This window comes from Rhineura floridana, chromosome 3, assembly GCF_030035675.1.
Source record: "Rhineura floridana isolate rRhiFlo1 chromosome 3, rRhiFlo1.hap2, whole genome shotgun sequence".
NCBI lineage: Eukaryota > Metazoa > Chordata > Lepidosauria > Squamata > Rhineuridae > Rhineura > Rhineura floridana.
The window spans coordinates 74,788,959-74,808,448 of record NC_084482.1 but is presented as its reverse complement, the minus strand read 5'-3'; the positions used below and the strand labels follow the sequence as shown (position 1 = coordinate 74,808,448).

Sequence of the window (19,490 nt, the reverse complement as noted above, 5' to 3'; positions counted from 1 at the left end):
TGCTTCAAAGAGACAAAACTAGCATGACTTTGATCTCGTCTTGTTTATGCTTTTGCTGTGAGATGAAGCAATTCTACAGGCGTAGAGGTCTAGCAGAAGATAATTCTGCCACCATTTACACATATCTTCTTTGTATATGTTTATTAGGGTTCTTTATTTTCATATTTGATGTTTACCTTGGTGTTATCCAGGTGCATTTTTTTTTAACGAAGAACTAATATAAGCTAAGTTTGAGATACAGTTTGGCCACTAGATGGCAGGGCCTCTCTACTCCTGTTTATGTCTGCCTTCTGACTCAGCATTCTCGCTGCTTATAGTAAGTTTTCCTAATGTTTAACCAGAGCAGGGATGGTCCTCTGCCAGCTCCTCTTCCTATAAATAGGCTGGCCATCCCTATTCTATAGCCTTTGCAATATTGTAACATGCAGGACCTGTTATTCCTTGTTCAATGGTTATTTTAGTTGCAGTGATTCATGCTGCCATTATGAAACCTGGACTTTCATAAGTGGAATTTTAAAATCCTTTTAGCCATAGTCCACCCATTATTGTGGCAGTTGCAGAAAAGCAGGAGAATATCCAGGCAGTTTTGCAGTGAATTGCATCAGCTGCTGATGGGTTTCCAGGCACAACATAAAGGTGCTAGCACAGACAAAGTCGCTGATGACTTTATTGTTGGCTTGCTTGTTTTAGTTATTGTTTTTAATGTTGATCTGAGTTTTTTAAAAATAGATTATTGTATTATATTATTTGTTGTTAGACACAGAGCATGAAAGGTGGGATATAAGTTAAAATAAGTAAGAGTCTGGGACTCCTGGGAGCTGCTTACTTAAGAGAGCGAAACACCTAGCCTGCCTCCTGAGGTCCACTGACAAAATCCCATTCAAGGGTCCACCAGTAGAGGAAGCAAGAATGGTCATCAGATGCAAACACTACTTTTGGCTCTCTTACACAGCTACTAAAGCCTGTTTATGTTAATATTACTAATATAAAATACATATTTAAATGCTTGCATAAAGGTTGTGTGATTCTTGCAGCACCAAAACCTTTGACGGTTGTTGTCCATGGCTGGGGAGGGGCATTGCCCCAAGGTGTGGTCTGAAGGTACATGAGGCCACCAGCTTGCTGAAGCTAAGCAGGTCTGGGTCTGGTCAGTGCCTGGATGGAAGACTACCTGAGAACCACATGTGTGCCACCTTGGGTTCCTTGATGAAAAAAGGGCAGGATATAAATGTAAGAAAAACAAACAAACATGGACCATCCCTGGAATAGGCAGTTTCCATGGCCACCTTAAGGCTCAGTCTAGAAGTTCATACTTGTTTTGTTAAATATTTGAATATTTATCACTGCTGGGTGTTTGGGTCTTTATTTTATTCTATTAAGTTAACTAGATCATGTTCTAGATCTATTTTAAATATTTATTTTGACATATTTATTTATATTTTTGTGCACCACCCTAAACAGTGGAAAGATGGGTAAATAAATGAATCAACAGAACTGGAGCTAAAGGGTGAAAGGATATTGATCAAAGAAGATAGTCTCCAGCATCCTTCCACTTGCTAGAAAAGTTCTGTACATCAATCAGATCAAGCTCAAAAATAGTCAGCAGGATATAACATACATTGCTTTATTAGAAAAGCTATACATAGGCATTTTCTAAAATTCAAAGCTTTCTGGATGTCCCCTTTTAGGTGCTTCAGAGATTTTGATCTGCCTTGAGCCACAGCCAAGTGACAAGTGTTCAGAGGGAAATAGTCAATGGGGAACAAGGTGTGTGTAAATTCAAAGGAAAGGGGCCACAGAGTTGACGAGGCACTTAACGTGTCCTGGTTTGGACCATTATAAAGGCTCACTAATTGAACCTTTCACTGAAGGAAGGAAAGTGTGACTTCCTGCTCTATCCCACCACACTTTGTAAGGGAGATCACAAGAACCTCGATACTTCTGTGATGTGGTTTGTCTCAAAGTGGATGGTACCTGTTCAGCAGTCAGGCATAGGAAGCCAGCAGGAAGGCAATCATTGTTTCAAAATGCCATTCAAATCTCTCTTGTAAGCAATGCAAGCACAGGGAGATTAACATGAGATAGGGGCCGGTCGATTTTTTTGTACTCAAAAAGTTGTCAAAATCTTAAACTGGCATATCTGTATGGCAAAATGACTGACTCCACTGGGCTTAATGTGAAGACAGCCACATATGACACAGTGCGTCTGCTGATGCGATGCTGGTGGTGATAGGAAGCAGTGGGCTTTTTATTGCACCTGTTCCCCTGGGCTCACCCAGCAGGAGGATTTGTGATGAAGCAGGCCAGAGCTCTGAGCATTTAGCATCTGCACCAAGAGGTCTGTTGCTAAAGTGTGGGAGGGTTCTTCAAATCCAATGGTCAGGAGCTGCTGATAATCCCCCATGGGGTGGCGACACAGCACCCTGTGTGAAGAAAGGGTAAAGTGAGTGGTGACAGTTGTGGCTTCCATGCTGTCTCTGGGTAAGTTCAGCCCCCTGGTTAAATTAAGTCATTACAGCATGTCTGTGGAGGGGCTCTAGCAAGACAGGGGAAGGCATTCGAATAGTCGCATGTACAGAATACAAGGGTAGTCAACACGGTGCCCTCCAGAGGTTTTGGACTACAACTCCCATCTTCCCTGACTGTTGGCTATGCTGGCTAGGACTGAGGAAAGTTGTCATCCAAAACAACTGGACGGCACCACATTGGGCACTCCTGGAATATATTCATCCTTCACGGTTCCGAGGACTTCAGCAGACACAGCTAGTACTAAGCTAATTGCTTGTCCCAGAAGCTAAAAGAAATTCAGTGTTTGAGGGTGATTTGTGGTGATGTTTTTATTTTCACAATTGCCTCTTTGCATTCATTCTTGCAGAAAACATGAACCAACATTCAGTCATAATATTGAATCAAGTGGCAAGCATCAGCGGCACTTGTATTTACCACAGTCAAAATGTGTGGGAAGTTGCATCCCACTCCTTAGCTAAGAGGAGCAGCTTATCACACACAGTTCAAGCTACATCCCACAATGCAGAAATGCCATCAAATTGCAAGTGTGTTGTCATCTGGAGTAGTCATGATCCACTAGTGTAAAGTTCCTTATGCATAATTTCCTGTTGCGTGCCTGTGTTGGTGCCAAAAAGACAGTACTGACGGCAGTAAGTGTGTTTTTAATACAGTGTGTGTCTGCTTCCCTCTCCGAGTGTGATACATAAGGAAATGATGTTAGATGTCATGGCTGTGCATCTTTGCAGAGCAGAGTTCGATTCTTTTGAACAGTGAAACCCATGATTTCTGAAAATAAGGCACATTCGTAGTGTCACTTAAAGGGGTTAGGAAACAGGAACAGAAAGATCTCCTTACACCGCATGCTTTGCCTGAGAGTTATCTGGCTGCCGGTGAAGGCTGCTTCTTAGTATTCTGACATGGGTTCATATACCACTTAAGAAAGAATTGCATGGACAGCACTTAAAAATGAAGAATATGTACCAGAAATCCCTAGACTAAAAAATATTCAAATCCCCAGCATGTTGTATTTGCACACATTGGCAATATTTTTTTAAGATCACAGATCCTTTTTAAAAGTGAAAGACATTTTTCAGTTAAAAAATGGGAAGCAACAAGATGCATGATCTTTTAGAACTTTTTGTGAATATAATCTAATATTCACAATCACCATCTAATCCATTATGGGGGAGCATCTTAGCAGGTGGGCACCTCAGCATTCCTGATCTCATCATAGACTCTTAAGAAGCTTCTATGTGCTATTTGACCCTGTTGTTGTCTTTGTCGTCATCATCATGGATAAGTCCTACTCAGACTTTGACAGCTTAGAGACTACACTACAGCATTAAGCAGTATATAAATTGTGAAATAAATAAAAAAAATTAAAAGACCTACTGAAATCAATGGTGTTAAGCTGATTGATTACAGTGGGTCTACTTTGAATATGACTGACACTGGATATTGCCCAATAATGGTACAGACATTCAAGGAAAAGGAAGAACATCTATGTACCACTGAAAACACAGAAGCCCGTTGCATTCACTTAATGTGCAAATAAACCATGAGCCACATGCTTATAGCAAAGGAAAATGTAAAAGTATGTACCAGGACAGCAGATGTTACTGCAGTAACTGATTGTAAAGGCCTGTATGTAATTCCTAGTGTAGTCATAGCAAGCTAGCCTGTAGCCAGTTTATCTCTGTTATCTCTGGTTTAATATAAGATGGTGTCCATGCACTCCATCTCTGGGATATGTGCCATGAGAGGTCAGCCAATGCAGGCTATAGTCCCACAATTACATATAGATGTAATTATTAGTTTTCTTTGCACTCATTGTCAACCGAAATCAGAATTACAAGCTTTTATGACCTGCTGCGTGCACTGTTCACCATCCAAAAAGTGGGTGGTTGACACAAATTGACTTAATGGTTTTATGGAAGGCTCTCAGTGTCTCAACCTTCCTTGCCCATCTATGATATTAAGAAAATGGTAGTGGCCTACTTCACAAATCTGTGGTAAGGATTACAGAGATAATGTAACTGAACACCCAGTAAAAGTACTGTTTGAATGGTAACTTGTCCCTATATTGTGAAAGAAGGATGGGGAGTGGGGTGCAGTTAGCATGCCAGGGTCCCATAGACAGTTGTGCAGTAATCCAATCTATCCCAATGCATTTTTATTGGTGGGCCCCATTTTCTGCTGGAATGCAGCCCCCAAGATCTTTCTACCAAGGTAATGTGGCCCTTCGGCTGAGAAAGGTCCCCACCTCTGGCCTATCAGGTGCTGGTTGCTGGGATTCTTGCAAGAATGCCAGACTAGACAGACCATAATCTGATCCAGCAACACTTTCTTACATTCTTAAGCAAGACTGTACGGTTGCTTAACAAAGGAGGCAGATAGCAACCCATATTAACATGTGATTTTGGCCAATTAGAAGTAACTATTTGCCAGAAAAGGTTTGAATTTTTTAACTGGGAAGCAAAGGCAAGCCGATCCCATAGGGCCTGAAGCCCCTCTTTCTTTTTGTTTTTTGTCAGTAGCTTAAATAATTTTTTTGCCTCAGAGTAAGCATCATACTCGGATGCAGTTCTATTTACTTTGTATGCCTTGAATTTATCTATCAGAACTTTTTTTGCCTCCACACATTCCCTGTCAAACCATTTTTTTGGGAGATGGAATTCAATCTTACTTGATGATGTCTTTTTATTGGAAAAAAATTCAGACTGAAGGGCATTCATTAGGCACTGAAAATGATCCAAGGAGGTTGAGCTTTGGGGGGAAGCTAGTATTAACTCCTTCAGATTTAACATATGAGAGGAGTACAATCTAGTCTTTAGCTCAGTCTCCAATTTAGGAATCCATTTGACCCTACCATGACGCACTTCGTAGTCAACCAGTGAAAGGGTCTGTGGGAGAAGTATATGAGTCGAATCAATACAGTTCAAAAACATAAATACAGGAGAATGATCACTTTCTGGTCTTTCAACAATTTCAAATTTACTAACTAGATGGTATAGCTCCTGTGAAACAATACCGAAATCAATCGCCGATGCCCCTCTGCTCGAAAGGAACGTAAATTCTCCTTGCCGATCGCCTTTTGTGCACCCATTTAATATAATTAAATTAGAATTTATAATTAGATGGGCTAACCAAAGACCAGAGTAAGTTATACATTGATCTCTGGATTGCCTCGAGGGAATGTCAGAAGGGCCTTCTAAGGAAGGCGTCACCTGATGGTATTTGGCAAAAAGCGCCTCATCCGATGGGCCCATTCTCGCATTGAAGTCACCCATCATTACTACCTGTACCTCCAGGTGTAGTGATGTCAAATGGCGTATATAATTATCTAATTTATTGATCTTAGATACAGCAGATTTCCTGTCTTTGCTTGGGAATAGATACACGTTAATCAGAAGCAAAAAGCAGGATGTTAGTTTTAAGATGACGGCCACTGCAATCTCTGGCAAAGGGTCTACCTCCACAATGGAGGCATGTAGCACAGTTGACATAAGTAGGCTAATCCCTCCCTTAGGACGGCCACCTTTCCTCCTGGGCATCGCTAATTTATTTATTTAATTAATTAATTAATTAATTTATATACCGCCCTAAGCCCGAAGGCTCTCTGGGCGGTGTACATAAAAGGTAAAAGCAAGCACAATATATAAATACAATAAATACAATAACTCAAGAAACAAAAACACACAAACAATATGAAAACCAAACAACATCCAGAATACAACATAGTAATAAAATACTGTAAAAATACACTTTAAAATGCCTGGGAGTATAAAAAGGTTTTCACCTGGCGCCGAAAAGATAGCAGCATCGGCGCCAGGCGCACCTCATCGGGGAAACCATTCCACAGTTCGGGAGCCACAACCGAAAAGGCCCTATTTCTAGTCACCATCCTCCGAGCTTCTTGATGGGATGGTACTCGGAGGAGGGCCTTAGATGTTGAGCGCAGTGTACGGGTAGTTTCATATTGGGAGAGGCGCTCCACCAGATATTGCGGTCCCATGCCGTGTAAGGCTTTATAGGTCAAAACCAGCACTTTGAATTTAGCCCGGAAACAAATAGGAAGCCAGTGCAGACAGGCCAAAACAGGTATTATATGAGCAGACCTTCTGGTCCGCGTCAACAATCTGGCCGCTGCATTCTGGACTAACTGTAGTTTCCGAACTATCTTCAAGGGCAGCCCAATGTAGAGTGCATTGCAGTAGTCCAATCTAGAAGTTACCAGAGCATGAACGACTGAGGCGAGGTCGTCACTGTCCAGATAGGGACGTAGCTGGGCTACCAATCGGAGATGGTAGAAAGCATTCCATGCCACTGAGGCTACCTGAGCCTCAAGAGACAGGGAAGGGTCGAAAAGAACTCCCAAGCTGCGAACCTGTTCTTTCAAGGGGAGTGTAACCCCATCCAGAACAGGGTGAACATCCACCATCTGGGCAGAGAAGGCACTCACTAACAGCGTCTCGGTCTTGTCTGGATTAAGCTTCAGTCTGTTAGCTCCCATCCAATCCATTATCGCGGCCAGGCAACGGTTTAGTACGTTAACAGCCTCACCTGAGGAAGATGCAAAGGAGAAATAGAGTTGCGTGTCATCAGCGTACTGGTGACAACGCACTCCAAAACTCCTGATGACCGCACCCAGCGGCTTCATATAGATGTTGAAAAGCATGGGGGACAGTACCGATCTCTGTGGGACTCCACAATGGAGAGTCCAGGGTGTCGAGCAGTGTTCCCCAAGCACTACCTTCTGTTGACGACCCACCAAGTAGGAGCGGAGCCACTGCCAAGCAATACCCCCAACTCCCAACTCCGTGAGCCTTCCCAGAAGGATACCATGGTCGATGGTATCAAAAGCAGCTGAGAGATCAAGGAGAATCAACAGGGTCACACTCCCCCTGTCCCTCTCCCGACAAAGGACATCATACAGGGCGACCAAGGCTGTTTCGGTACCAAACCCAGGCCTAAAACCGGACTGAAACGGATCAAGATAATCAGTGTCATCCAAGAGTCCCTGGAGCTGGCCGGCCACCACCTGTTCCAGAACCTTGCCCAGGAACGGAACATTCGCCACAGGTCTATAGTTGTTCAAGTTATCTGGGTCCAAGGAAGGTTTCTTCAGGAGCGGTCTCACTACCGCCGCTTTTAGGCAGTCAGGGACCACACCCACTCGCAAAGAGGCATTGATTACCTCCTTGGCCCAGCCGGCGGTTCCGGTCCTGCCAGCTTTCACCAGCCAAGAGGGGCAAGGATCCAGCACAGACGTGGTCGCCCGCACCAGTCCAAGGATCTTGTCAACATCCTCAAGCTGCACCAACTGAAACTCATCCAATAAATGAGGACAAGACCGTGGTCTGGATGCTTCATTGAATCCAACTGCTATAATATTGGAGTCTAAGTCCCGACGAATGCAAGCGATCTTAGTTTGGAAGTGTCCAGCGAACTCATCACAACGGGCTACAGATGAATCTATAGTATCCCGAGGGCCAAGATGTAAAAGCCCTCGTACAGTTTTAAAAAGCTCCGCTGGGCGGGAGAGTGATGCCTTAATACTGACAGCAAAATAACTCTTTTTTGCTGCCCTCACCGCTGCTGTATATCGCTTAGAGCAGGCACTTACCAAGGTGTAATTGCATTCATTGGGAGTTCGCCTCCATCTGCACTCAAGCCTCCTCCTCTCTTGCTTCATCGCTCTCAGCTCCGGGGTATACCATGGGGCTGTATGAGCTCTACATAGGAGGGGGCGCATGGGAGCGATCGTGTCAACCGCCCGGGTCATCTCTGTATTCCACAGTTCAACCAGGGCTTCAACAGGAGCGCCAGTCTTCTCAGTCGGAAAATCCCCTAGAGCCCTTTGGAAACCCTCAGGATCCATTAGTCTCCGGGGGCGGACCAATTTAATAGGTCCCCCACCCTTGCAGAGGGAAAGGGTCGCCGTAAGCCTAAACCTCAGCAAGCGGTGATCTGTCCATGACAATGGGGTAGATGAAAAATCCCCAACCTCCAGATCACCATCTCCCTGCCCAGTGGCGAAGATCAAATCAAGGGTATGTCCCGACACATGCGTCGGGCCAGTAACAAACGGAGACAGCCCCATGGTTGTCATGGACGCCATGAAGTCCTGAGCCGCCCCAGATAAAGCAGTCTCGGCATGAACGTTGAAGTCCCCCAGTACCAACAGTCTAGGGGACTGCAACAATATCTCCGAGACTACCTCTGTCAGCTCAGTTAGGGAATTTGTTGAGCAGCAGGGCGGGCGGTACACCAACAAAATTCCCAACCTGTCTCTCTGGCCCAGCGCAAGGTGGAGACACAGCTAACAACTGATAAGCTGCATACCCATGTAAACTCATATCTTTCACACACCATGTCTCTTGGAGAAACAGTATGTGATAGTCCTTTAGGAAAAGTATGCAAGATGGATCCGCTATTTTATTTCTCCATCCTGCTATATTCCAAGAAAGGATCTTCAATATCGCTTCCTCAGACTGAGGCATTAGTCAAGGACTACTTGTCAAATCAGGTAAAGATTTTATACCAAGACTATTACATTGGAGGTAGTCAATATTGCCTTTCTGAAAGGTTTGGCAAGTATTTTGGGCATGGACCTTAAGTGATTCCAACTCAATGGGAGAAATCAATGGGCAATCAGTAGATAATGCATAGATAGGATTTGGAACAGGAAGCCTGCCAGGTTCCAAAGCCAATTCAATAGTGGGGGCAGACTGAGAGCGATCAATATTTAGACTCCTATTACTCAAGTCTTTTAACACCTTTCCTAACTTTTCAATTTTATTCATAATTTCAACCTGTGTCTCCCTAGTCAACCCAGTGAAGGTATCAAGAAGCATAATTTCCTCATCGAGAAAATAATTTCCCCCCCAGTTGTCCATATTTGTATGTGTCGGCATAAGAGATTACACCTGATGACTTGCATGAGGTACTTCAACTTCCATTAATAAATTCGATTCCGCCTGGTGCTCATTTTGGTCAGAGTTATTAACGACCCTTTCCTTAGGGTGAATGGAGCTGACCAGTTCTTTAGTTTCTACGGAAATCCGCCCTTTAATTTGATGACCCTCTAACTTCCACGGGCCCGCAAAATTATGGAAGACCCTCTTAATATAAAGGTTCCTTTCCAAGAAACGCTCTTTCAAATCAAGGAGTTCCTTTGCTTTCCTCTCATCATGGAACGTTATCATCGCCCTGGCTTTGGTGTAATTAAAAAAAAGATATTCAATGTTTACAAAGTCGGAACTATGGAAGCGCCCAGGGGTCATCTCATTCAATAACTCCATTAGGTGATATTTCCTTTCATCTTGATCGAGTCTTCCACTGGGCTTAGGGTAGTTTAGCATAGCCAACATTTTAATGTTTAGCACTAAGTTCCAATCTGAGGCTCTGCTTATAGGGTTGGTCAATTTCTCAGTCTCTAACAACTCCGATGGAAATTGTTCTTGCCATATTTAACTAACTTAACTATTCCAAAGTATCGGAAGGCGTTTACGTGGGCTAGGTTTAACTGTCTGCCCTCTGCTTTATTAGACGGCAGATTTAAGAAAATACCGTACAATGACAGACTATGCCCTTGTGGAGATGGTGAGGTCGAGACTATATCTCATGTTCTCCTCCATTGTTCATTTTATTGTGAGACCAGGTGTAAGTTTATTCTACCCTTACTTACTCGCTTGCCTGACAGAAACGAAACCTGTTGCGTGGACTATTTGCTTGTGGATCATAACCCACAAGTAACCCAACTGGTAGCTAAGTTCTGTGTGGCAGCTATTGCCACTAGAAAGTTATTAATTTCAGCAATGTAAGTAGATTAATTGATGGTTTTTTAGGTATAATCAGTTCCTTATTATTGTAAATTTTGTTGTTTGTTCTTTTGCTTTCCTTTGGTCTTTGACCGTAATAAATTTGATTCGATTCGATTCGCTTAACAAAGGTTAGTTATGTCTTAATCGTTATGAGATCTTGAGTGTGTAACCTTGCTTTGTAAATTTAACACACATTGGTGGATCACACAAGACTGAAGCCACCCCTCCTCTATACTAGACAGAACTTCCATGCTTCATGCTTACCAGGAGAGCACATCAGAGTTGTGCTCACTGTCAGGATCTAATGGCACCCAGCGTCCAATGGACCAGAGCTTCTGCATCTTCACAGTTGTCTCATCTCCTGTATCCCGGAAGCATAGGAAGTAGCTACAACAGAACAACAGGATTGCATTCAGGCAGTAAAGAATGAGGATGACTGGTCAAGCAAACCTCAGGGAAGCTCAGTGAGCAGAAGTGTAATAAAATTACAGCAAGACCTGCAGCAGCTCAGCATCAAGTAGTCTTGATTCTTCTAACAGCAGAAGTACTGGAATGGGGGAGGGGAGTCATTGCTGGATATGAGTCTCCATTCAGGTCTCCTACACCCACATCACACATGTTCAGTGTGTCCAGAAACTCACTATTCTGTCCGGGGTGTTTGATTCCGGGCAGCAGACCCTTCCAAGATGTCAAGGTTCCAGCGCATCTTCTTATAGAGGTTGCGGGGAATGTGGGCAGCTGTGTAGGGTGCTGAGATGCAATATCGGAAGATGGAAACTTGCCGCAACTCATTCAGCCAAAACTTTCCACAGAAGAAACATGAGACACTGGTGGAGATTTAGAGATAGACAGGTAGGAGTACGTGTAGATACATGTAAGAAGGGAGCTGTGATATAGAGGACAGCTTCAAAGCCCAAAGAAATAACTTTCAAAATGCATAATAAAACCATTGATTACATTTTCATTTTTTTGGAGGGGGAAGCCATGTTTTTTCTAGAGAATTTGTTAATATAAACCTAGGTTGCTGTAACTGAAAGTTAGGTTTCAAATACATTTGCCAAAAACTGAAAGATAAAGCTAAGCAATTGGGAATGGGCGGGTAGTACAATTTTAAATAAAATATTGAATATATTTCGGAAGATGCTTCATTTTTAAAACTGCTTTTTTCTGTCTTGAAAAAAATCTAATTGGAAGAAGACTTTGTTGGCACAAAGCATCTTGGACTAATCTTGGTGTGCTTCATAGTATACAGAGAGCTGCTAATTTCATTTTAAGAATAAATTTACTTCCATTTTATGAATTCTGTTACTTTTAAAATTATTATTATTATTGGCATTTATAGACTGCCAATCTGGGCATTCACAAGTTAAAATCAGCAGAATATAAACAATCAATTATCAAATAAAACAATCAAGCAGCACTACCTGCACTAAAACCCAGCAAGAGGGATTTTTTTTTACTTTACAAAATTTATCTACCACTTGATTATTTAAAAAAAACACCTCTAAGCAGTTTACAAGAAGCATTAACGTTATCAACAAAATCAGTTAAAAATAAGTAATTAAAATATTAAAAAGACAGTTAAAACAACAGTAAATGAAAAAGATATCAAAACACATCAACATCTGTGTGTCTGTATGGGCTTGCCTAAACAGAAATGTTTTAAGCAGGTGCCAGAAAGAACAGAGTGAAGGTGCTGGCCAGATGTCAATAGGCAGGGAGTTCCAAAATGTAGGTGCCACCACATTAAAAGAGTTGTAAGATCTAAAATCTAGTGACTAGGAAGCACCACTGGCGGAGCAACCTGCTCCTGACCTCAAAGCACTCTGTAGCCACTTGTGCCACATACAGGTAATAACAGCTAGACCTCTCTCTTGGGGACTGTCTCCTACCTGAATGGATCGGTGTCTTCTAGGGAGACAAAGCTGAAAGAAGCATACATCAATACCAGTTGCTCAAGCTGGCAGGCCAACTGCTGAGAGATCTCCAGGAGCTGTGGGGAAGTGCAGAATTACAAATTGCAACTGGAGTGATACTTTTTCTGAGACTGGGGGCACCTCCACAGTGTCTCTGTTTTGGGGTGGGATTCAATCTTATAGGAGCCAATTCAAGTTCTGAAATTACAGTTGACGGGGATGACTTGCACAACAAATCTGCTTCCCCCCAGACTTTTCGCAATAAGCACTGGGAAATGCACCGGAAAGGGTGGGATAGTGCTCTGATGCAACATCAGCTAATATCCCTGCAAACAAATCAGGATGAATGCTCCAGAAAGAGGTTGCCTGCCTGGAAATGACCTAGAGACTTGAAAGATCTTGAGCAGTGGCAGGCAAGTGATTAGACCTTCTAGTAGCTAAAGGGGAAACTTTTGGGGTTGTATTCAATTAACTGTTCAGAGTAGACCCATTGAAATTAATGAACCTATGTTAGTCATGTCCATTAATGTCAATGGATCTACTCTGAGTAGGACTAGCATGGAATACCTGGACTAGTTTAATTATTATAAAGATGTATACCCATACAATTATTAAAAACGTAACAGAGATAGGAACAGAGGAAGCTCCCTTATACTGAGTCAGACCATTGGTCCATCTACCTCTGTATTCTCTACACTGACTGGCAGCTCTTCAGGGTTTCAGGCAGGGTTCTCTCCCAGCCCTACCTGGAGATGCTGGGGTTTGAACTGGGGACCTTCTTGCATGCAAGGCAGATGTTCTACCATTGAGCTACAGTCTTTCCCCCAAACAGGCATGGCTTATCACAGACAGTCTTCACCCTTCAGCCGGGCAAAACAAAAAGGGAAGAAGCAGTGGCTGGTGCCCATTGGGACTGGTAGGGCAGAAGGCAGGGAGGCCAACAGTAGGTGGAGCCAGAGCCCATGAAGTTTGTCCCCATCCTCCTCCCTGCTGAGCTTTATAAGGGCAATGCTGAGGCTAAGGAGGAGGAAGGTGACATCCCATGCCACCCTCTGGGCTGGTTGTTTGTAAGTGAGAAGGCAGGTGGATGGGGGCTGCCTGAAGGTAGAGTGAGGTTGGTGGGGCAGTGCCCTTTTGCCCTCATGGACCAGTCTGCATAGAACAGAAGGTGGCCAGAGAGGAAGAGACCATCCGAACGTCAGGGGCATGCTGTTCCCCAGTACTGGTGTGGCCCCTGAGAAAGCCCCCACCCTTATCCCAACAACTGTGCTTCCACACAACGGATGGGAATCTACCAAAAACACAGAGGCTGGGCTGTCCTCTGGTTTTCTCCCAGGAAAAACATACTTCAGTTTAGCAGCTTTCCGGCCCCAGTCAGCTATTAGGTTGCTGGCAACAGAAAGTAAGGAAAAGAAAGAGGAGAGGCTCGACCCTTCCCCTCTTTATTGTGCCTTAGGCCTTTGACCAATCAGTTGCTAAGCCTGTATTGGAGTGTATTTCTCCAGCCTGTATTGGGGCACTGGGCTGCCCCTGCTCTACAGTGACATGGGAATTCACTATCCCATGTTGATTCCACATTACCTTCTCCCACTTAACATAGATTGTGCTTGCTAAAGAATCTGCTATATCCCTTCCTCTCTAAAAGATGGACATTGGTATTCAGTGCTAGTGCTACTCAGAGTAGACCTACTGAAGTCAACAAACATGACTAGCTTAATTTCAGTGGGTTAATTCTGAGTAGGATACAACTCTAACACTCTTCTTACTTCACTAATTTCTCACTTTGCCCTGAAATCATTGGTTTCCATGGATGTGCTGCTCCCAAATTCCACATTTTTTTAAGAACAATCTATTTGCACAGTTGCTTCTATGAGTAAAATGGAAATTCATTATATATACATAAAAAGGTGCTGTGATCTTGAAGAAGAAAGGGAAGGGCAATGCCAGAGATTGGCTGGATATTGACTAGGAATTTCTGGTGCAATTTTGGATAGCCGTGCAAAAGGTTTGATTGTGAAAGAGAAGGTAGCCTCGATTCAAAAAACACTTTTCAAATTAATTTCTGTTCCCTTCCCAGAGTGGAAGAAAGAAGCCTTTAATCCCAGGGAATTCTTTCAAACCTTCTCTTTTCAGATTAGGGCTGTTCTAGTCACCAGAACATAGTGTTTCTATCAACCAGACCTGGAGGGGGAATGGGCTGCTAAATCTCTTTGAAGCTGAATTTATAAAAACCCACACTCAAGCTGCTCCCACCAGGTTTTATAGTAAAAAGAGGTGGGGTATGACACTGGAACCGGCAGAATGGTGACTGTGTTTCTACCCTAGTTCCGCAAAAGTGCAAACAGAATGTCCTGTAGGTTTTTAAAGCCAGATTTAATGCAATGGACCTCTCAATTGTATGCGGCTTTTCCCTCTCCCTAGAGACTCACCCGCCTCCGCACTGGCTCCTGTGGGGGTCTTAAATAAGGTGTGCAGCTGCGTGCTGTGGATTCCAGGTAGTGGAAGTAAGGCTGACACATCTGCAGGAATGTGGGCATGGCTTTGGCAAACTGCTCCTTCTGCATTCTGTCTCTGCTGAAAATAGGAGGCCCGTTGTATGGTCATCACACACTCTTTAGCTCAGTACTGATTCAGGAATGCAGCCATTCTCTTTGTTCCCTCCAGAACACTATTCTTGCTGCTGTACACATGCTAGTCCAAAGCATGTTCTACCACTGCGAAGGTGTATGGCAAGAACCCAGGGCTGGGTTGAGGATTTTGTAGGCACTTTGGCAAGACTCACTGTGTAGCAAAGAATAGAAACTGAGACCATACCTGGCCCCTCATGGACACACCCTGAAAAAAGTGTCCCATATGGTCCCTTAGCTGATATGCTGCAAAGGACTTGCGTGGCCAAGCTTAACTTCTCACTTCGTACAGATCCCCCGAGAAGGTCAGGAACAGTATGCAAGATCCTTCTGGAGCTTCCGAGCTCCCTACATTAAAGTGAAAATGCTGCCTCAGAATCTGCTCATTACATGGGAGTGGGACTTCATTCTGCACAGGACTTGGCTCACACTAGGGAGGCAGGAAAGTCAAACAAAGCATAAGAGAGACTTTAGGTGCCCCAGAAGGCTCTGGAGTAACAGGAACTTTGTGGTCATGATGAGCTCCAGGTGAGGCACGATTTTGTTTTATTTATTTATTTATTTGTTTGTTTGTTTCATTTATAGACCGCCCATAGCGAGTGGCTCTCTGGGCGGTGTACAAAAAGGTTAAAATACAAAATATCAACAATAAAATCAGACAACAAACAATAAACACAAGCAGCAACTAAAGAAAAAAATAAAAAATAAAAAATTTAAATTATAACATAAACGCTTAAAATGCCTGGGAGCATAGCCAGGTCTTAACCTGGCGCCGAAAAGATAGAAGCGTAGGCGCCAGGCATACTTCTTCGGGGAGGCTGTTCCACAGTTCGGGGGCCACTACAGAAAAGGCCCTAGATTGAGTAACTGTCCTCCGGGCTTTCCCGATGGGTTGGTACCCGGAGGAGGGCCTTAGATGCTGAGCGAAGTGACCGGGTAGGTTCATAGCGGGAGAGGCGTTCCACAAGATATTGCGGTCCCACGCTGCCTCCAGCATTTATGAGCATCCCCCACAAAATGAAAATGGCAGTACTGTCAGCATGATGGGTCTCTTGATGGCGTCTGGGCTCTCACAAGTGCCATATCATGCTGACTATTGGCATTTATTAGATATGCCCTATATAAACCTTCTATTCCACTACACAATTGCATCACATGCTAGAGTCATGCAGTCTCATAAAGTCAGCACTGATGGGGAGAAAACTCCACAAGCCAATCCTTTGCCCACAAAATTCTGCTGAAGGCCTTCCTATCCCAATTCCTGCCTGATAATGGCCAGCTGCCAAATTCAATGGGGCAGCACCTTGACCTGTTTCTTCTCTGGAATATATGGAATCTTTCCTCCCAAACAGCCCATAAATTAAAGAATGGCTCAATAAGCACTTTAAAATGTTCAGGTAACTCAGAATATTTCACTTGATCAGAGGATTATTTGGCCTCATTCTTACTGGAGGGGTCTAAGAGGAGGAACAGGAGAATTAAATGTGGAAGTTCCACCCACCACCACTGTGGGTGATTAAGAGTTCCCTATTTCATTTGGCTTTTGTTGTTGTTATGTGCCTCCAAGTCGACTACGACTTATGGTGACCCTATGAATCAGCGACCTCCAAGAGCATCTGTCATGAACCACCCTGTTCAGATCTTGTAAATTCAGGTCTGTTTCATTTGGCAGTTAATAGGAATTCCAATGTTCCACAGGTACCTACTTGAAATGAGCAAGACTGAAGTGGAGGCTCAGCAACCGGAACAAAGCCCAGCATGCCCAGAATCAATACCAGGCCCCCTCCCTCATTTGGAAACCACCCCTGTACAGACAGGGAAACCTTAGGCATAACATTTTCATATTTTGCTGTTTGCCACTGTGGGCTCTTTTGGGAGGAAGGGCAGGATACAAATTTAATAAATAAAACAACAACAACAGACAACACTCTATTTTAGGACTGGCCAAGCCTCTCTCTCTCCCTCCCAGCCCTCGCTAATCTGCAGCACCTTCATATTTGCAGTTGCCTCAAAGTCATTTCCCAGCAAACATGGTGTGGACTGCCCAGATTGTCAAAAGGCCACCTGCCACCTCCCAGGCACGGCTCCCCAGCCCTGACTCAGCCCCCTGCCACCTGTACAGCAGGTACGTCTGGAAGTCCTCTGCTTTCTTCAGCAAATACTTGAGCTTCTCAGTAATGGGAGCAAGGAGTTCCTCCAAAGTGAGGTTCATTTCTGCCGGTGACTCAGACTGGGGCGGGGCGTTGCTCAGCCAGTGGGACTCTGCTGTGGGAGTGGAGATCAGGCAGAGCCCAGGGCTTTGAGGACTGAGGCTTAGGGTGCCTTCAGGGCTGGAAGATGGCACATCCACAGAGCCATCTGAGAGACAATTATACCCTTGCTTGCTGGCCATCTTCAAGCACCTGCTTTGGGGAATCTGTCAAGAGAAAGGCAGGGAATTGAGTGTCATCCCAACTTACCCATCTCCAGAGGTGCTGTCAAATGTAGATTTAGGTTTCTAGACCAAAAGCAAAGGAGGGCCCCTCACCCAGTCCATCCTATTACAGCCAGTGAGGTGTAATGGATAGAGCACTGTGATCAAACCCCTACTCCCCTCATGAAGGTTACTAGGTGACATTTGGCTACAGAATCATAGAACTGTAGAGTATGAAGGGACCTATAAGGACATCAAGGCCAGCCCTTAGCCTACCCTACCCAGTTGGAGAGGGACCTGTGCATACAGTTCTGAGTATGTAGCATTCAATTATTTTAGGCTGTTTTAAATTGTTTTAATGCTGATTTTTAAAATTGTTGTAAACTGCCTGGAAACCTTTGGCTGAAGGGCAGGTGGTAACAACAACAATATAAGTTACAAATGGGTTAAACATAGGCTGGCATTTTCATTATGTGCTCCTTACAAAATATATGTGGGCATATGTGCAAGGTGGCTTTAAAAAGGGATTATTTTTATTTTGTTTTATTAATTAGATTTCTTACCTGTCCTTTACCATAATGTCCTCAGGTGGGCAATAACAATAAAATATACAATTATAAAATAAATAAAATCATAAAAGTGTAAAACGAATTAAAAACATTCCCACTGATAAAACAATTAAAAACAACTCCAAAATAGTTCCAATCCAGATGCAGACTGGGATAAAGATTAGACAAATTCATGAAAGATAAGGTCATCATGGCTACAAGTTACAACAGCTGCAGCATGAGAGCCAGACTGCTTCCGAATGCTAGTTGCTTGGGGACACAAGGCTGCTCATGAGATACTTGTGGGCTTTCCATAAGGCATTTCGTTTGCCCCTAGGGGAACCAGGATGCCAAGACTGGATAAGCGCTTCAGTCTGATCCAACAGGGCTCTTCTTATGCTCTCACATTTGCAACAAAATGTGTCAATACCTCTCCTCGCCTCCCCAGCGCTCAGAATTCCATTCCAGTCAAAAGGAAACAAGGGCTTTGTTCAGGCCTCAGATAAGGGTGAACTTCAGGACACCCTTTTCCTCTCCCCCCCCCACTTCCAGGCCTTCACCTGTGGCACTGTATGGCACTAGAGGCCCAAACCTGAGCATTTTATAGCTATTATTGTAAGATTGGGGGGAGGGATAGACATGAGAGGGTTAATGGAGCTGGATGGACGGCTGGAAACTTTCTTAGTTGTTGGTGGGAAGCTTGTGAAGCACTTCTTTTGTTAGGCAAATTACAGGTAAATGCCATGCCATACCATGACTAGGAGCTAGCTGAACAGAAGGATGTAATCTAATCTGCCTCTGTGAAAGAGAACAAAGGAAATGGATTTGAGATCAGAAGCAGGGGAGACACACAGAGAGAGGGCTGAGCTGAGCTCCGTAACCTAATTGCATCTGGGGATGTCTCTCTGGAGCTCTGATAAGGGAGTAGTGGAATTTGTTTTGTTGTTGGGAGTGTTTATGTGGTCTGCCTCACCACTGGTCAGTTTGTAAATAAATATTAGTTTCCAGAGGAGTAGTCTGATGATTTGGAATTTGGAAGGGAAACTCTAGCACACAACTGCTGAGCTGCAACTTATCAAAAAGTTACATTCTCTTCATTTGGGTCTGAATGGAGAGAATGGTTTCCTGTCCCACTACTTAAATGATTCTCTTATCACCAATTACTGCTGCTGTGATAGGTTTGCAAACATTTACATTTGAATTGAATTGTCACAGAGTGTACTTTTCTTATGGTTACATTTCCCCCTCCCCTTTGGCATCAGGAGTGGTGAGCAGGCTGAAAAGGTGAGTAGGACCAGAGCTGATCCTGGGCAGGGGCTCACACAGGAATTCTCTCCTCTCCCTCCCCTTAGCAATTAGGGTTGGAAAAAACATTCCATCCCCAGTTGTAATCCCCGTGACAATCGCTCCTCCCCAACGCAGTAATGATGCTTGAAAACAGCCTGCTATTGGTGTCAGCATTCTTATCCTCAGTTGACAGAGACATAAACTTTACATCCACTCAGCCCTATAGCTACCTTCCTTGTTAGGTGGGGCAGTGACATTTCCAGGTGGGGCATAGCGCCAGCCAATCCCCCCTCCCCTTTCACTGGTGGAGAGGTTGTGAGGGTGAGGCCAGGGGGAGGAGGGAAAGGCAGTGACCTTCCCCCTCA

At 44.0% G+C, this 19,490-nt stretch overlaps 1 protein-coding gene across 1 annotated transcript; it reads right to left on the bottom strand.

Moving 5' to 3' along the window:
* Nucleotides 1–1,671: 1,671 nt before the first annotated feature.
* Nucleotides 1,672–17,868, bottom strand: C3H19orf67 (chromosome 3 C19orf67 homolog). The gene is made up of 6 exons (XM_061621866.1): nt 16,992–17,868; nt 14,680–14,824; nt 12,227–12,327; nt 10,976–11,161; nt 10,599–10,721; nt 1,672–2,423 (listed from the first exon to the last, which is right to left on the bottom strand). The coding sequence occupies exons 1-6, from the start codon at nt 17,267–17,269 to the stop codon at nt 2,249–2,251; spliced, it is 1,008 nt and encodes a 335-aa protein (XP_061477850.1). The 5' UTR covers nt 17,270–17,868; the 3' UTR covers nt 1,672–2,248.
* Nucleotides 17,869–19,490: the final 1,622 nt, after the last annotated feature.

Excerpts from the sequence above, each read along its gene's own strand:
- C3H19orf67 (XM_061621866.1), bottom strand. The coding sequence starts at position 17,269 with ATGGCCAGCAAGCAAGGGTATAATTGTCTCTCAGATGGCTCTGTGGAT. Across the intron at positions 14,825-16,991 it reads CAGACGTACCTGCTGTACAG|CAGAGACAGAATGCAGAAGG; the intron begins GTGGCAGGGGGC and ends TCCTATTTTCAG. Across the intron at positions 12,328-14,679 it reads AGGAGCCAGTGCGGAGGCGG|CTCCTGGAGATCTCTCAGCA; the intron begins GTGAGTCTCTAG and ends ACTTCCCCACAG.